General features: G+C 41.0%; 1 protein-coding gene across 1 annotated transcript in view; it reads left to right on the top strand.

Moving 5' to 3' along the window:
- Positions 1–16,621, top strand: part of LOC111652561 (protein TANC1-like) — a 32,882-nt gene that overhangs the window by 3,672 nt on the left and 12,589 nt on the right. The window contains exons 3-11 of the mRNA XM_023402852.2: positions 43–135; positions 1,692–1,822; positions 3,507–3,807; positions 4,543–4,824; positions 9,851–9,967; positions 10,116–10,406; positions 11,338–11,465; positions 13,685–13,916; positions 14,777–14,943. Of these exons, the coding sequence (XP_023258620.2) occupies positions 43–135; positions 1,692–1,822; positions 3,507–3,807; positions 4,543–4,824; positions 9,851–9,967; positions 10,116–10,406; positions 11,338–11,465; positions 13,685–13,916; positions 14,777–14,943 (1,742 nt within the window). The remainder of the gene's footprint in view (positions 1–42; positions 136–1,691; positions 1,823–3,506; positions 3,808–4,542; positions 4,825–9,850; positions 9,968–10,115; positions 10,407–11,337; positions 11,466–13,684; positions 13,917–14,776; positions 14,944–16,621) is intronic.

Raw genomic sequence — 16,621 nt, forward strand, 5'->3', positions numbered from 1 at the left:
CCCTCCCTCCCTCTCCCTTCTCCCTCTTTGCTGTGGCCGAAGGACGGGTAAAGAAGCTGGAGTATGTGGATGGCTCTTCCAGTGCGAGAGAACCTCTTGTCTTTGCCTCGTGCCGTGGCAAGACAGACCACAGAGGTGAGAACAGGAGTGTGTGGGCGTGTATTTAGCATCATATCTGTTTTTCCAGGTATTGATCAGGGAGGCTGAATTGAGAATGAATGAGGCTGAGGTGAGAGGAGAATGAATGATGAGATACACGAGAAAGTGACTGTTTGTGTGTATTTTAATTACATCTAAAATGCTTTGTATTAAGTTTTTTTTGTAAAATGTATGTCATGACAGTGTTGTCTGTGTATGTCTTTGTATTTCTGAGAGTGGATTTGTTTTATCATAGTTTCTCTTGAGTCTTTGCCCTGACTTCTCTGCATATTAGTGTCCAGTTGTGGTTATATTAAAGCAATAATGATGTAAATAGCCCCGACTCAGCCAGCCGTCTTTGTGTTTTTTGACCAGAGGGTTATCCTTAGGCTAAACAGATTTTATGAAGCATCTTCCATCGCGGTTGCCAGGCACCTCTCAGCTTCCCGTTTCCAATGGCAACTGCTAGGTGGTTTGATGAATAGTACTGGACATTCAGTGTGTCCTCATGTTACTCCAGATTGGATCTCAGTGCTCTGCTGACTAAATGCAAAGTTTTCTTTCCTCCCCCTCTCTGAAAACACACACACACCCACCCTTCCTACCCAAGTCTTCGGCAGCTTTTCAAGCTGTGGAGTGAAAAGAGTATTGACAAAGGCTATAACTGAAGCACCTTATGGAACAAAAGTGCCCAAGCTATCCCCTCCAAATTGACCATTTGATCATCTCAAAGCAAGGCTCATATTTGCCACAGAACTGGGTTGAAATCAAGAGCGATGTGATGTATTATTTTTGAAAAGAGATATAGCCAGGAAGACAGACTGAGAAGGAATCAGCAGAGAGAGTGCGAAATGATAGTGATGTCGAAATGCAAAGATGTTTGTGAGGAGGAGTGAGCTGTTCCTGTAATCCATGATGTCCTGTCATCCTGTTTATATGCCTGCTCAATATGCATATTACTCAGCTGATAACAGTACATAGATGAGGCGTGAGAATGGAGGAATCTATTGCTGAGCTGGTTAAAGCACAGACATTTGAAAACTGCTAAAGCCTTACTCTGCAGAGGTGGGCGTGGACCTTGGAGGAGCTGGGGTTGGAGGTCAAAGCATCAGGGAGCCTTAAACAGTGATAAATGAATGCAGCACATGGCCTGTGTCAGCCAATCTCTCCAGGAGCAACAGCTAAGGCAGAGCCAAGGCGCTCCTTCTTTTTGCTCCAGAGTCGACACCAAGCTCATTGAAATTCACAACCCGTCTCTTAACCGAGAGCACCTGGCAGGCGTGTGCACATAGGCAAACTCACAACCTCACACAACCTCTTGCTGCTGCCTCAACCAGGAACTGGAAAGCCACTGTCTATGCATTCATAAACAGAACAGCTGGGGCTTTACTGACCTGTGGATGCATACATTTCTCACAGTCCACTTGCGATGCTGCTTAGTGGGAACCTTTCGAACTGAAACGAGAGCATCGGTTAGATGGCAATTTCATAATGGCCTGCCATGTTTCCATTTGCTTCTTAATCCGTGTGCCCTGAATGTGTATGTCTTCCAGACCTCCACGTGGAGCCCCAGCTGGGCTCCTCCCTTTCTACCCAGGAACTGATGACCAGACTATGCTTCTTATTGGGAGAAGCAACGCCTGGCACTGCTAGCTCTCCTATGGAGGACCGGAGGGAAAAGAAGGTAGGGCAGCACATTGATTTACTGGACCTTGGGTGTCATGTCATATAAAAAGGCAATGGATGGTTTATGAAACAACCTTATTTTTTTATGCCCTCATGGCCACCAGGATATTGATTTCTTCTTTAAACATTTCCATACTACTTAACATAGATTTGTTCATTGTTATTTAAAATTTAGCTGCGAGCAAGGACACATTGCATTAAATACTGTGTAAATGATTTGGCCACTCAAATCCCTGTTGGAAAAATGGATCGATATGTATTTTTAAGCATTATTAATTGTGTTGCTATGCTTCCACGGGGCTCCATTTCTACACTCAGTGCCCTGTTAGTTGAACCTCCTCTGTATGAGAGTGATTGTATGTGCTTATGTCTCTCCATCTCTATGCCTTTGCATTGCTCAGCCTTGGCCCATTTTCTCAGCCTCATTCCACCACCTGAGCTCCAGATTCAGTCAGTTTCACAGAGATAGCGAGGTTCATATGAGGAATGTGGGTTGTCCTGGCTAAGATAGATGAGGCTCTGGTATAAAGGGAATAACAGTGAGCTGTTTCGACTCTGCTGCCTCGTCTCCCTACAGTCTCTGTGTTGCAGAAATGTTGCATCAGTAATGAAGAGACCTGAAACGCACGTGATCAAACTACAAGGATAAGGAATGTTTAAAAAAAAAAAAAAAAAAGATATATATATTTATTAACAATAATTTCTTCTCATCTGATCTCTTTCCCTTTCAATGTTAAAATTACATATCTTGATATTGATAATTACAAATGGCTGCAGTAATTTCAAATATTGTTTAAAATCCCTCTCTAAGAACAAGACAAACACAAACTACAGATACCAAAGAGAACGTCTAATATAATAATCTAACTAAAATATGATTGATTGCAGGGCTACTGTACGTTGCAGTATCTTGTATTGACCATGTCTCTATTCTTAAAAAGTGGAATTACAAAGCCCTTTATCAATAAATATGATACTATTAAGATGGAGTTATTATAACAGCTTGAAAAAGAATCTCATATTTTTTCAACCTCGCTCCTTTGTTTGTAGTTTTTTCCACCATATTGTGTTCAACATCATTTTGTATTTTGCTTTACTGTGGAGCTTTACACGCAGTTGCTCCAAGTTGCTATCCAAAACACAAACAGTGCTAACGTCTTTAGACAGTAACACACGGACGGATGGTACTTTCATCCAATTTTTCTATACTTAAAAATACATCCTGACACCTGTGAAAAGTGTTTTTGTTTCGTCTTTGTGAAATCAGCAGAATGAGTGTACAGTGACTTTTACAGTTAAATGTAAATGTCTACTGCGAGGGATTTTGTTTTCAACACAACCAGCCATCATTATGCCAAACTGGGAAAAAGACAATCAAAATAAAAATAGCTGGAATTATTATTCTTCTCGATCTTTGTGCACACTCAGACGATCACAATCACACAAACTAGTACGCATAAAGGCAAAGTGCTGTTTGAAAGGGTCACACATGACACGTCAATTTGCTACATATTTAAAACAGAAGAATACCACTTACTGTAGTTGTATTTCTCTTATTCCTCTCCTCTTTCTATTGCACAGTTTATCAGTCCTTTCTTCAGTCATAATATATACATCTTAACTTCTCGTCACTTTATGCTCTTTGGTCATTTATCCATATTTTACTGCCCTCCCTTTTTCAGTGTGACACCTCTGCCCAGGGGGGGAGTCCTAGCTCCACTCTCACCTGCAGCACTGCCTCCCCCTGTTCAGAGAGCCCCTCTTCCACCCTGAGCACCAGTGCTGGAGGCCAGCCTTTGCCACAGCCTTTACCCTTACCCTCACCGCACTGCAGCTCCAGCACCAGCCCTAGTGGAACCCTCTCCTGTCCTGTACCCAGCCCTGCCCCTGGTCCTGCTCCTGGACCCATCACCGGGAGCAGCCCTGGGCCTCCTTCTCAAAGCCCCACCTCCACCCTGGAGAGCAAGGACAGTGGAATCATAGGTGAGAGTTGCTGCTGTGTATTTTCTGGCTGTGGTTTTCAAATGAGGTCTATCCATATTGTATGGGTTCACATTGGTTATTACACACTAGGTGAAGCATGTCCAATAGAAAAGCTTGCCATGCATCACTAGAGGTTAAAAAAAAATTGAGCTAAAATAAAAAAAATCAGTGGCCTATTTAATTCAATGTGGAACCACTTACCTTATCAGAAATCCCAAATATGACTGATGTCTCTGAAGTGCCACACCTTCCTGCATGGTGAAGTTAGATGCAGCGTTGCTTAGTTTTAAGTCCTTGTCAAATGTGTACTCCTACCCCACAGCTAGTTTCTCTACATCGCCTGTGCCACTTCAGCCTCAAGGCTTCAGCTCCCTCCTGTCAAAACTGGGACACTGCTGTCTTTGTTGCTTATGGGTCTGATTCTCCTAAAATAGGACACTTTTTTCTCCCTAAATAGAGTTTGTATTTATAGTTAAATACAAAAGGGCAAAGGGCATATCAAGTACAATACAACCCGTTGATTGATGACTTTGATGAGTGTGTGGCTGATAAAACAGCTAGGTGTATTATATTGTTGATTGAGTAAATGGGATTCATTAAAGTCAAATGAAAAGCAATGCTTTGAAGAAAATCCAAGGAAGCCATTGCATGCCATACGTTCTTCTGTAGAAGTACAATTTAGTTTTCTTCTTTTAGCAGAATTAGCTAACTCATATTTTTTTTTGTGCGGCTCAGCAACCATCACAAGTTCCTCTGAGAATGAGGAGCGCAGCGCCTCCAGTGAGGTTCTGACTAAGGATGAAGGCTCGGGGGGCGGTGCTGCTGTAATGGGCCATGTAAGCGAGGACCGCCATACTGGGCCAAGCAGGAACAATCTGACTGCCCAACCAGATGAGGCCTTACCTAGAACTGACATCATGGAGCCCAGGACTCCACCAGCACCGAAGAGACCCCTCCCACCGCACCACCTTCACAGCACTTCTTCACTTGTGATGCCTCGTCCAAATTCTGTGGCAGGTACGTTTACCTTTTCTTATGTGTTCATTTGTTATGCTGCGATTAAAGGAATAGTTTGACATTTTAGATTTTGAGTTATTTGCATAATCTCTTTCTTGCAGAGAGTTTTATGAAAAGACTGTAACCACTCTCATAACTGTCCATTTAATATGAAGCTGGGGTCAGCAGCTCATTAGCATAGCATAAAGATTGGAAACAAGGGGAAACAGCTAATCTGGCTCTGTCTAAATGGAACAAAATCCACCTACCAGCACTTCTACAGCTCACTAATTAACATCTTATATTTCCTGGAGTCAACCAGCAGGAAGTCACTGCTCCCAACCAAGAAATAGTCCCACGCATAACCCCCCCCCCCTTAAACCACAACGTGTCGTTTCTACACTTCCATTTTCATTCGAATTATACAAATGAGGCCTAATGTGTTAATTAGTGAGCTATATAGTGGTGAGCTCCCATCATACTGTAGATGAAGCAGGTTAATGAGCATATGAATGTGACAGCTGTGACCTGGGTGAATAATTAACAAACTGATAAATATTGACTGAATGAAAAATTGATTGAATTGATTATTGACTTGACATTTTCCAGCTATTCATCTGATGCAGAGAATGCTAACTACACTTCATTGCACCATGTGCCGGTGCTCTACTTACCACTGAAGCTGGATACACACAGTGAGCAGCACCAGTTAAATGTCCTGGGAGGACTCCAGTTGTCATAAAAAATACCCCACCCCCCCTCCAGTCACGATCTTTGCTAGTACACAAGGCTCTTTTTCTTCCCTTAGATGTCAGTTCATTTGTGGTGGGAGCAAAAGAAGAGATTCCCAAAGGAGTGGATTCACAGTAACGCCTGCCAGTTTCTTCTGTCATCTGGTGCTTTCATTTAGAGACTCTTGATGAAATTCAGAATACAGATGAAGCGAGCCACATAGTACTGTAGCCGTTAGAATTTTACTCCACATTAATGCAAGATCAAAACACATATACATTATGGCATACATTAGGCAACAAGAGATAATATTAAACTTTAACTATTCCCAGATGGAAAACTGTTATACCAGCAATATTGTCAGGCTACAACACAGAAAAACAGATTACAGATGAGAGTATAATGACTGGAGGTTTTATAAACATATGCTCCAGTACTAAAAAATTTAACACAATCGCTGTCTTAGAAAATGTATTGATATAATGAAAATGTGGCCTGTAGTTCTCAACGTTCCCTGAGATAATTCAGAATGCGGCGATTGCAGGTGTAGACAGGTAACTGTTGACTACCTTTTGTGTTTCATCAACCCCTGAGTGGGCTGAGACTGGGGCCATTTTGGCAAGAAGCAAATGTGCAGTATGATGACTGTCAGTAGAAAGAGCAACTTAAACATTGTTTTTTTCTTTGTGAACAAATCAGAAGCTTAAGCTGCATAGTAACTGCATCAACTACAGATATGATGTTTCATGTTTTCTATGGTATATACTATACTATAGTATAGTCCAAGGAGTCTCTCACTATGGTCTATGGTCTATGGTCTATGCAGTAGCAACCTCTTAGGGAGACTTCTCTTATACGGAGAAGGACTTTATTATGTGAGAGGCCAGTTCCACTGGATTATAAGGGCACTGGAGCATCCCATTTTCAACAATGGGGCATTGCAAGCACACAATGGAGGATTTAAAATTCAAGTTAAAGTCTTCAAGTTAAAGTAAAGACTTTCCAGGGGAGTTAGATGAGAACACTAATACCACTCTTACATCTGTCCATTAAATGTACGGCCACAGTCAGCAGATGGCTACCTTAACTTCTTAACTTAAAAAGACTGGAAACAGGGGGAACAGCAATCCTGGCTCTGTCTAAGGCTAAGAGAATCCACTTTCCACCATCTCTATAGCTCACTTATATATAACAGACCAATATAAGAATGGTATTGATTCTCATCTAACTCTCAGTCAGAGAGTGAATAAGGGTATTTTCCAAAATGTCAAACTGTTCATTTAAGGTTGAAAAAGGTGCTAGATAGGTTTCTCATCATTTCATCGTTCTGGGGCTGACGCTGTAAGGGATGCTGGAGGCTTGGGCCATGGCTGCAAAGTTGACCTTTTAAAGAGATGAAGAATCAACAGGGCTTGTGGGGTAATCAACCACACTGTCATCAGCCAGGAACATAAAGGTAGGCCGTGAGTGTGGGGTAGGTGGTAGCGAACAGGGTCTCATCAGGCTGGACCGTCAAAGGTGGAGGGATGAGCTGTCCCGGTGTCCCTGTGACAAACCATCTGAAAACATGTTTTAACTCTTTCACTGTATGTTTGCTCCACTCAGGCATTTGGCCTGGCTGTCTTTATCCAGCAATCTTTCTCATCCCACTCCACACCTCCTTCACACAGTTTTGCTGCAGACTGTTCTCCATCCTCTCACTGTGGAGGTTCTTTCAATCCTCAGTTCTCCACTTCAGCTCTTGCTTGTTACGACCGAACAGCCCTCTTCTACCTGTTGAAAGGGATTTCATGTTTTCAATATTCCAGGGTTTTATTTGCTTGTCCCCAATCTATTTTTTTTTTAATCATAATTATGTATTTCACACTGCAATCGATTTGTTTTGCATTGGGGAGCCCCTCATTGCTCACTGTTTACCTCATAGAGCAGGTTTCATGTGCTCTCAACAGCCCTGTGAATTATGATATGGCCTCAATGGTTTTCACCCACTCTCTCTCTGTGACTCTGCTGCCGTAGGATGATGGACGCCTGCAGAGATGCTAAAATATGTCAGATTATGATCTGTGCTGAAAGAGTGGTGGAACTTTATGTGCCATAGTATTTTCAAAAAGCCTTGTTGTTCTGAGTTCTGGTGCAGTATTACACTATATAGTAAACATATTGTCAGTTACTCATTTCATGTTGTGTGGTGCACATCTGACTGTAGTGTGATTTGATTATTTGTCATGACGAAGGATTCTTAAGGACGTTGCTGGCCAGCATCTTCAGGCTGTGGCTATAATTGCTGCTTTAATGCTTTAATCCCATAACGGCTCAGAGATGAACTGCAGCTTCCTCAGATGCTCTGAGATTACCAGGGACTGCATTTAACATGTACAGCACATGATTATAGTAGTGTGATGTCATCATCTGTTGAGGGGGCTGCACTTCCTTGTCTACTGTCTGTTTTACTGGTCCATCTACAATATTTTATGAGTGCAATGTGACTCAGGCCTTTTTTTTTTTTATCCCACTCTGAAGGGATTAGAGGCGGCAGTGATGCCAGATTTTCAGATTTTACAGAGGATTTCTTTTATATTAAAGCACTGAATGGATGAAATGGGCTGATCTGTGACTCGCCAGTGAAAACAAACTTAATAGTTTTCCTGTCAGACTAATTTTTCCATGCAGTTTGAGTTTTTTTTTTTTTTTTTAGTAGTAATACTAAATATTTTAATACTAATGCCATTTACTATTCCATCACTTAAATGCAGATATATCCGTCCAACACAAAAATATTAATCAGAGCAGAGCTAAATATTCAGAAACCCTCTATCATTACAACCCAAGAAGTCTCAGTAAGCACAGACTCTTCCGGTTGCAGTGACTGTAATGTAGTTAGTTGGTTCTCCCAAATGCCTGGAGTCGTAAAACACTAGAACAGAGGTTCTCAACCCTTTTTTCTTGCCAACTGCTCCAAAGACAGATGAGCAGTTGACCAAGAATGACTTTTAACTGTAGCAGCCTCCATCTGAGGAGGTATGCTTTTGAGTTAAAATGCATATAGTACAGAAAAAAAAACTTTCTAAGTCATGCTGGCATGTTAGTTTCTGGGGTTTGGATCATACTCTACTTTATCTATCCCTGTTCTGTCTCCCAGGTAAATCCTGGCAATGATTAAATAAAGGCATACACTGCCAAAATAACAAACAACAAAAACCAATACAAGTAAGATGTAATTCAATGCAATTGAATAACCCTGAAGCAAATTCTCACTTACTGCAAAAAGTTCCTTTAATTGTTATGTGTTGAATTGTCTGTGGACCGATTTTAGACTTCGTTGTAGTGATGTAGTATTTAACTATAATATATAGAATGTTATGTATGTTTTGTAATTTTTACTACAGCTTATTTTGTCCAAAAGATATTCACAAAATATTTCTTCCACTAAATATTAGTACAATCAAACACGAAAACACCAGACCACGGGCTCAAAAACGAATCAACACGTCTCTGACACAGTGTCAGCAACATCACAAATTTGTAATGTTTCACAAAGATTAAATTGTCCTTATTACAGGACTGTTGTCCTGGATTATGTTTCATTGCACAGGGCTTTCTATTTTTTGTCTGTGATTTGCTGCATAATGTCATGCTGTAACAGCAGAAATAGATGATTAATTTTGCAGAAGACCACGTTTAGGAACCAAATGATTATCCAAAGCCTATTTCTTTATTTTTAAAAATAGCCTGGACTAAAGACTCTGCAAAATGTCTTGAGAACTGCAGAAAGTAAGCCTGGCTGACCTGTAAACTCTGTAGTGTGAGTGGGTGGATAGATAGGCGAATGTGGGAGTAAAAAAACTCTTTACTGTTGTTTCTTGCTCTTCTGTACGACATGTTCTTTATTTTATTTATTGTGTTGGCTTTTATGTAGTGTATTTGGTTATTACAAGAGGGTGTGCAGTCGTGTTATTGACAGCTGATACATTTTTTGCATTACTGCCGGTGATGTGTTTGAGCTGATTATCACAAATTTGGTGTCCAGACGTGTGAGACAGTATGAAACATTTGGTCATTTCACACTCATGTTAGATGGAGATTACGGGCGTGAGATGAATTGTTTTCTTTTCTTTTTCCATCTCTCTTCTCCCCTCAAGGTCAATGAGCGTATATCATTCAGTGCAACAACTGTGTATGTCTCACGTCTCCATGGATACAATAATTGACTCGAGCAGTGAATTTGACACTTGTGTGGTATGCATGTGTATCTTTGCACATTTCCTGCATCTCTCTCACACTTGTGATCCATTCCCCATCCGTTCTCTCTTTACAGCAACCAGCTCTACTCGACTGGAGGATTTGAGTTATCTGGACAACCAAAGGGCTGCTGGACACAGGGGCTCCGTCCGCAAACACAACACAGCTGGACGCACAAATGATGACTCCAAAGGTATTTTGTGGCTTAACCTCGGGGTGGGGGAAATCAGTGTCTAAATATGCAGAGACATCTGCAGAAACAACACTTCCCCCAATGTCACTGCTTAAATAACATATAGTTATCCATTTGTATTTAGCGTTAAATCTCTCCTCTCATCCAGGGAGATTGGTGGCTTTCAGACAAGCTGACATCATGCTAAAACCGCTGCTGTTCGAAGTCCCCGGCATCACTCCGGAAACACCCTTTGTCGGCCGGGATTGGCTCTTTGCACGTCTGGAGGAGGTCCTGAGGAAAACGAGCAGCTGTGAGGGACGCGGTGCTGTCATTGTGGGTAACGCAGGATCCGGCAAGACCGCTATCATCTGGCGGCTGGTGACGCTCAGCTGTCATGGCATGCGCACACCACAGGGAGGTCCCAGCATCCCTCACAGCCCCAGCTCCTCCCCTAAATGTAAGACTCCTACCTTTATTCTCAGCAGTGTAATTTGTTTTTATGTGTATCTCAAATAATTAGCGTAAGGAAACAGTTGAATGCCAGAAGTAGAATTCATACATTCTCCAGTATGCTCCAGTAAAGTCAGATTATTGTAACATAGTGGAAGAAATACCACTTTTTGGGAAGGAGTTAGTAACTGGGTCACGCACTCTCCTTTCAAGTTCCCCCCTGAGGTCTCTCTGCTGATTGCAGTTGTGTAAGGGGACTGAGATTGTTGTTTTTTTCTTTCCATGAGTGGCACTGGAACTGTTCTTTTGTCCGGGAAAAAAAAGAGAGATAACAATCTCTCATACAACCAGTTTTAGCACATTACACAGTAAATGCACGTTGCTCGCTGTGACGTACTGGTGATTTTTGTTTTCGTAATAAAACATGAAACACCTGAAGGAATAAAAATAAAAATGGCCACAAATGCAGATTGTTATATCACCATTCAGCCTTTTCCTGTTCTATTGTACTACTGTAGTACTGCAGTATTTTTAAGATTACATTCTGAGGGCAAAGCAGTACAGAAAAAGCAAAACTATAGTTTTTGCAAAGAATACAGTGCCATTCATTTTTCAGCATCATTGTATTATTCATTGATATCTGTACTGTGTTGTCATTTTGATTTAAATTTAACAGAGGGTATAGCATGGGGTGTGAGGGACCCAGAATCATCTCTCTGCACTCTTTGAAACAAACACTCTTGCTGCCGTCTAATGTGGTTGCGCTTAATGTCATAGTTTCCAGTCTTGCTTACAGATGTACTAATTAATTGCAGCAGTTTAATTGTGTTTCTTCATTGACTTCACTCCTGACATCCCTGTGCTTACACCAGAGACTTCATCTAGCGAGTGTAAATGGCAGCTTTGGGTTTGTTGTTGTTGCTTTGTGCGCTGTGCAGGTGGGGATAGGCAGGGTAAAGCAGCCTCCAAACAGCCAGCCGACTCCCAGCCCAACCAGAGTGCTGCTGCAGGAACAAGCAATAGTACAGCACAGAGGAAGGAGGCTGTCAGATGCCTCGCTGCCAAGGTACCTCAAAACACACATTTTTGTGTTTCTATACTTTCTATACTGCACAAAAACCGAAGTGTAAATATGACAGGTCTTTATATGAGACATAGCATGTAAGTGAGCTACTGAGCTCTAAAGGTGCTGATAGACGGATCATGTTACCTTCAGACAGAGACAGGCTAGCGGTTTCACCCGGTTTCCAGTCTTTATGCTAAGCTAAGTTAACCAAGTGCTGGCTGCCGCCTCATATTTAATGAATAGATGACATCATTTAACTCTCTATGAAGAATGTGAAGCATATTTAACAAAATGCGACACTATTCCTTTAACCATCAGAACTACATGCCTCACCCGACCCCTGACTCTTAAACCTCAATCTGACTTTAATATGAAGCCCAAAATCAACTCTTAGCCACCAGACAGACCTTTAAAGAAACATCCACACTTTTGAAATATAATAGATATAAATAAATAAATAATAATCGAATTGGTTCTCATAAAGATATAAGAGAACACACACACACACACACACACACACACACACACACACACACACACACACAAACACACACACATAACCACACAGCCAAATTCTGTATAGTTCTTGTTATTCAGACTGCTGACTCACCTGCAGTTATAACAGACATAAGGAAGAAATTCTACTTACATTAGAGAAATGGCCCTAGATTTAGTTATTTGTTGTGTCTGTTTTGATAGGCCTGGAATTTAGTTTCCCTGCAATTCTCTCACCAGATTTGTAAGTACGGTAATATAATGCAGCATCACAAGCAGTGCTGTAGGGAGCTATGACTGTTACAAGTCTTCACAAAACACTGAAGAGGGATCAGTTCAAAGTGATAAACACACCTCAGCATTGTTCACTTTTATAGGGGGCTGCGCATTTGTGACATGAGGTTTTTGTTCTTCTCTCTTTTATGAGCACATGTAGAACATGCTGCTGATTGCATCACATAGATGACATGGAAGCTTCTAAATTTACTATCTTGGCCTCAATAAGAGTTTCCATGGGAACTAGTCAGAATACTTGTGATGGTGAGGATCTTCGCCCAAGTAAAATAATTGATAATGCTACTGCATATGTGGACCACTCATGGCTCAGACTTGGACCTATCTAAGCACTATAAACCCATGAATGAATACTATTATGTTTTTTTTGTACATTTATCTACAAAAATGTCCTTACAGTTTACAGATAACTACTATTAATCTTCCAGCAAGACAGTCGGTTGTTCAGTTTGGCTCCTTAGTTGCAAAAATCCCCTTTATCAGTGGTGGTATGTTTTCTCTCTTCAGCTTGCTGCCTGAATAAACCAACATGTATTTACTGCATGTGTTTTAGAGATAAATAGATTAGATTTAAGAGATAGTAATATGTTGAATGAGTGGAAACAAAGTTATGCTTCAGCTATCTCTAAGATTTCTGTGTTTACAGTTTTTTTTATTATTATTATTATTATTGTTTTTATATTCTGTGATATTAGTCTTCGAGATTGTTTGTCTCCTTTTTTATGTCTGTCGTCTGGAGGTATGAAAAGATAATGCCTTCTGAACAGATACAAACAGCATCTGAATTCCTCCACAATTTACACAAGCACTACATTACACACAGTGAAACACACAAACATACACACAATGCTACAATCAGCTGAGCAATCCATTGAGGATAAATGTCCATAAAATATTTTGAAATCATTGTAAAAACTTCACTCCTTAGAGCCTCAGCAGTCGCTCCTATTCATCAGATTCAGACTTTTCAGACTTCAATATCAAAGTAATTCAGGTGGTTGTTGTCTGTTCAGTGTGAACAGGAACAGAAAGAATGACATGACTGATATTGAAGTCTGTGTGGCACCATGTGTGACTACAGTCAATGGAAACTGATGACCTGAAGTGTCAAAAGTGCGAAGAGAGCTTTTCAAATGTTTCTAAATAGCTGAGTCTTTTTTTTTTCATAGACACCTCAGACCAATTTCACATTCATCCGGTGTTCCTCCCATTAGATTCACAACCTCCAGTTTTTAAAGAAAATTCATGCATTATGGCCTTAGCAACTGTGATTTGTATTTTTCCACTGCTAAAACTTGCTGGTCTATTTCAATGCATTTCCACCCTGACCATAAACTGTTACATTTTTGTGAAATGAACAGATACAGATAGCAGCTTTACATTGTGTCCCTATTTTCTTTCGTTTTTCACCCGCCTCTTTCTCCTACCAGGTGGTAGCATACCATTTCTGTCAGGCCGACAACACCTACACCTGCCTTGTACCGGAATTTGTGCACAGCGTTGCCGCCCTGCTGGCCAGAGCTCCACAACTCGGCCCGTACAGGGAGCTACTGGTACAAGAGCCTCATCTACAAAACACACTCAGCCTGCGATCCTGCGTTCAAGACCCCATCGCTGCCTTCAGAAAGGGTGTCTTAGAGCCTATAGCCAGCCTGCGCAAGGGTAATGAAGTTTTCACACACACACACACACACACACACACTTAGAGATAAATGTGATAATGTGATATTCAAATTTAAAGACCCTTTAAAGTTTAAAATAGTATCAGTTTTAAGGTGGAAAACTGTCTGCTTCCCTCACACTGCAATTAGGGAGCTTGCTGCCATCTCCTGTGTGAAATAGCGCATTAATGACTCTGTGATGGGCCCATAGATTATTTTCCCTAGTTAAGGTCAGCGATTTGAAACACTGTAGAGTGTGAAACAGATGTTAGGTCATTTACATAGGAAATGATGAGTGTTATTTTTGCCCCGGTGAATCATCAGCATCCCACAGGATTTCAAGGTCACAAAATACTCTGGAGAGGCTGCGAATGTTATGGGCATATTAGCCAGCTCAGTTTCTCATGATACAGTTAGTCAGCCAGATTGATGTGTTATTATGGCCAGGCCCTCCACAGTCTGAGCAGAGTAGTGTTTTGTCTACTCCATCTCTATTAAGCAGGTTAGTAAAAAATGGAGAGCCCTTGTGCCTGAGTGTATGAGACCTCACAAGCTTGCAGGGATGCAGTGACAGCTTAGATGATGTGAAACATGATGGATATGTCCTGTTTCCAGCTAATAAACAGCAATGGCCTCTAGCCTCTTTCAGCAGAATATAATCAATATCAGCAGTTGGTTGTTTTCTCAACATATCCTGTGCTGGAAATCAAAGATGATCCCAGATTCAGCCATGAAAGCCACAATAAAACTGTGATACGTTTTTCCTTAATACATGCTAATTGCATGGCTAATATAATATATCTGGTGTTTAGATATGCTTCAACCTCCTATCCTGTTTTCTCTCTCTTTTCATCTGCTCAGAGCGGAGACTACCTGAAGAAGACTACATCATTTTGGTTGACAGCCTTAATGAGGCAGAATTCCATAAACCAGACTATGGGGACACCATTGCCACTTTCATCACCAAGATAATCCCAAAATTCCCACCTTGGCTTAAATTGGTGGTCACAGTTAGGACAGGCCTGGTGGTGAGTGAGATTTAAGTAACACATTTTCTCATTTACTCTGGGGGTATCTAGCCACACATTTAGCCTCCAGTCCAATACAATGGAAGTGAATGGAATTTCATTTGTGGTCCTCACATTATTGATTGGTCTCATCCCACTGTCCAGACCTATGCAGGTTAGGTTAATTGGTGACTCCAAAACTGTGTGTGACTGTATGTGTGAGAACGGTTGCCTATCTATATATGTTAGCCCTGTGACAGACCAGCAAATTGGAGTAAAGGAGGTTGGGATGTGTGTCATACTCATAAAATAGCTTTTCTTCAGTCCCATAAAATTATGCGGATGTAAATCCTTCCTGGTTTAAAAAATGAATTACTGGAAGACTAATAATTGACCTTGTTTGCAGATTGAGGTGTACTGTTAATTATTTTAGAGATATCTCTTTTATAATGGTGATGTATGGGGAGAATGCTTTTTGGGGGCACAATGATTTTTTTTGCTGCGGTACCATAGTTGACCCCTGGCAGCAAGACTGACTGGTGGCACTGTGTCAGACTTTATTAATATATAAATGGGTGTACCCCACCTCTCACTCAGTGTAAGCTGGGACAGGTCCAAGACTCCTGTGACCCTGAAAGAATAAGTAAGTTTAGATAATAGCTTGAATGGACAGATGTGCATTTCCAGACATAATGGCCCAGTTACTGTGGATAATCCACAGATCTCACTGTGAACAATTTTATTGGAAGTACATTCTACCCAAAAGAAAAAAAAAAAAAAAGACTGTTTGTGAAAGCTGTTGACAATGAGGTCTTTGATTATTAGAAGTAACAAGGATGCTGTGTCTCTAAAAAAGATGTTGCCTTTGAATTATTTAAATGTGATTTTTAGATGCTTTTAGTGCTTCAAATGAAATTCTTCTCATCTCAATTGTATTGGGATGTAGACTCTTGTGTGCTGAAGTTCTTCTTTCTTTTTTGCACTAGTGCCTAGCAAAACTTTTATGCCAGAAGAGCAGTGCACACTTAATTAGATGTAGGCAGATATCCCAAAACCTGGGCAAAACTTGGCCAGATAGCACTGTAGTTGAGTTAAAAAAAAAAAAAAAAAAAGATTTTGTAATTTGGATGAACTGACCTTTTTAAGTTTCACCTTCCCTCTCACTACCCAGATCACAGAGTTATTCTCAACAGTTGCATCTTTGGTCTTTGCTCCCAGCGCTCGCTGTGTAGTTTGATGTTGTGCTTTTGCTGCCATGGTATAGACATTGTGGCTTTTGGCACTGTTGAGCTCTCTAGTCTGATGTATTTTCTCAATCTGGTTGGTAATCCCACCAAACAGCAGACGCATCTGTCCAATGCCAAAGCCAAGTCTCCAAATGCTGCATGGATTACGCACTGAATGGATGGTAATACTACTGGGAGTCTGGCGCTTGACAGCCAGCCAGCCAGTTACATAATTGGATTTGTGTTTGGGAATACGCAAAACACATTTGGGGTCATTTTTTCTTCATGATGCATTTTAAGTCAGCAAACATTAATCACCAAAATTTAAAGATGAAGAGTACATTTATTATCCCACCTTCTCAGTATCCTCGCTTCCTGATTGGATCATCTTTCACCCATGTCACAGCAGGTGCTTACTCTTATATAACAACCTGGATATTTCACAAACTGTTGTGAAAGGGTGCACCATCAAA

This window comes from Seriola lalandi, unplaced genomic scaffold, assembly GCF_002814215.2.
Source record: "Seriola lalandi dorsalis isolate HSWRI2012SDOR001 ecotype SW California unplaced genomic scaffold, Sedor1 jcf7180002054040, whole genome shotgun sequence".
In the NCBI taxonomy this organism is placed as follows: domain Eukaryota; kingdom Metazoa; phylum Chordata; class Actinopteri; order Carangiformes; family Carangidae; genus Seriola; species Seriola lalandi.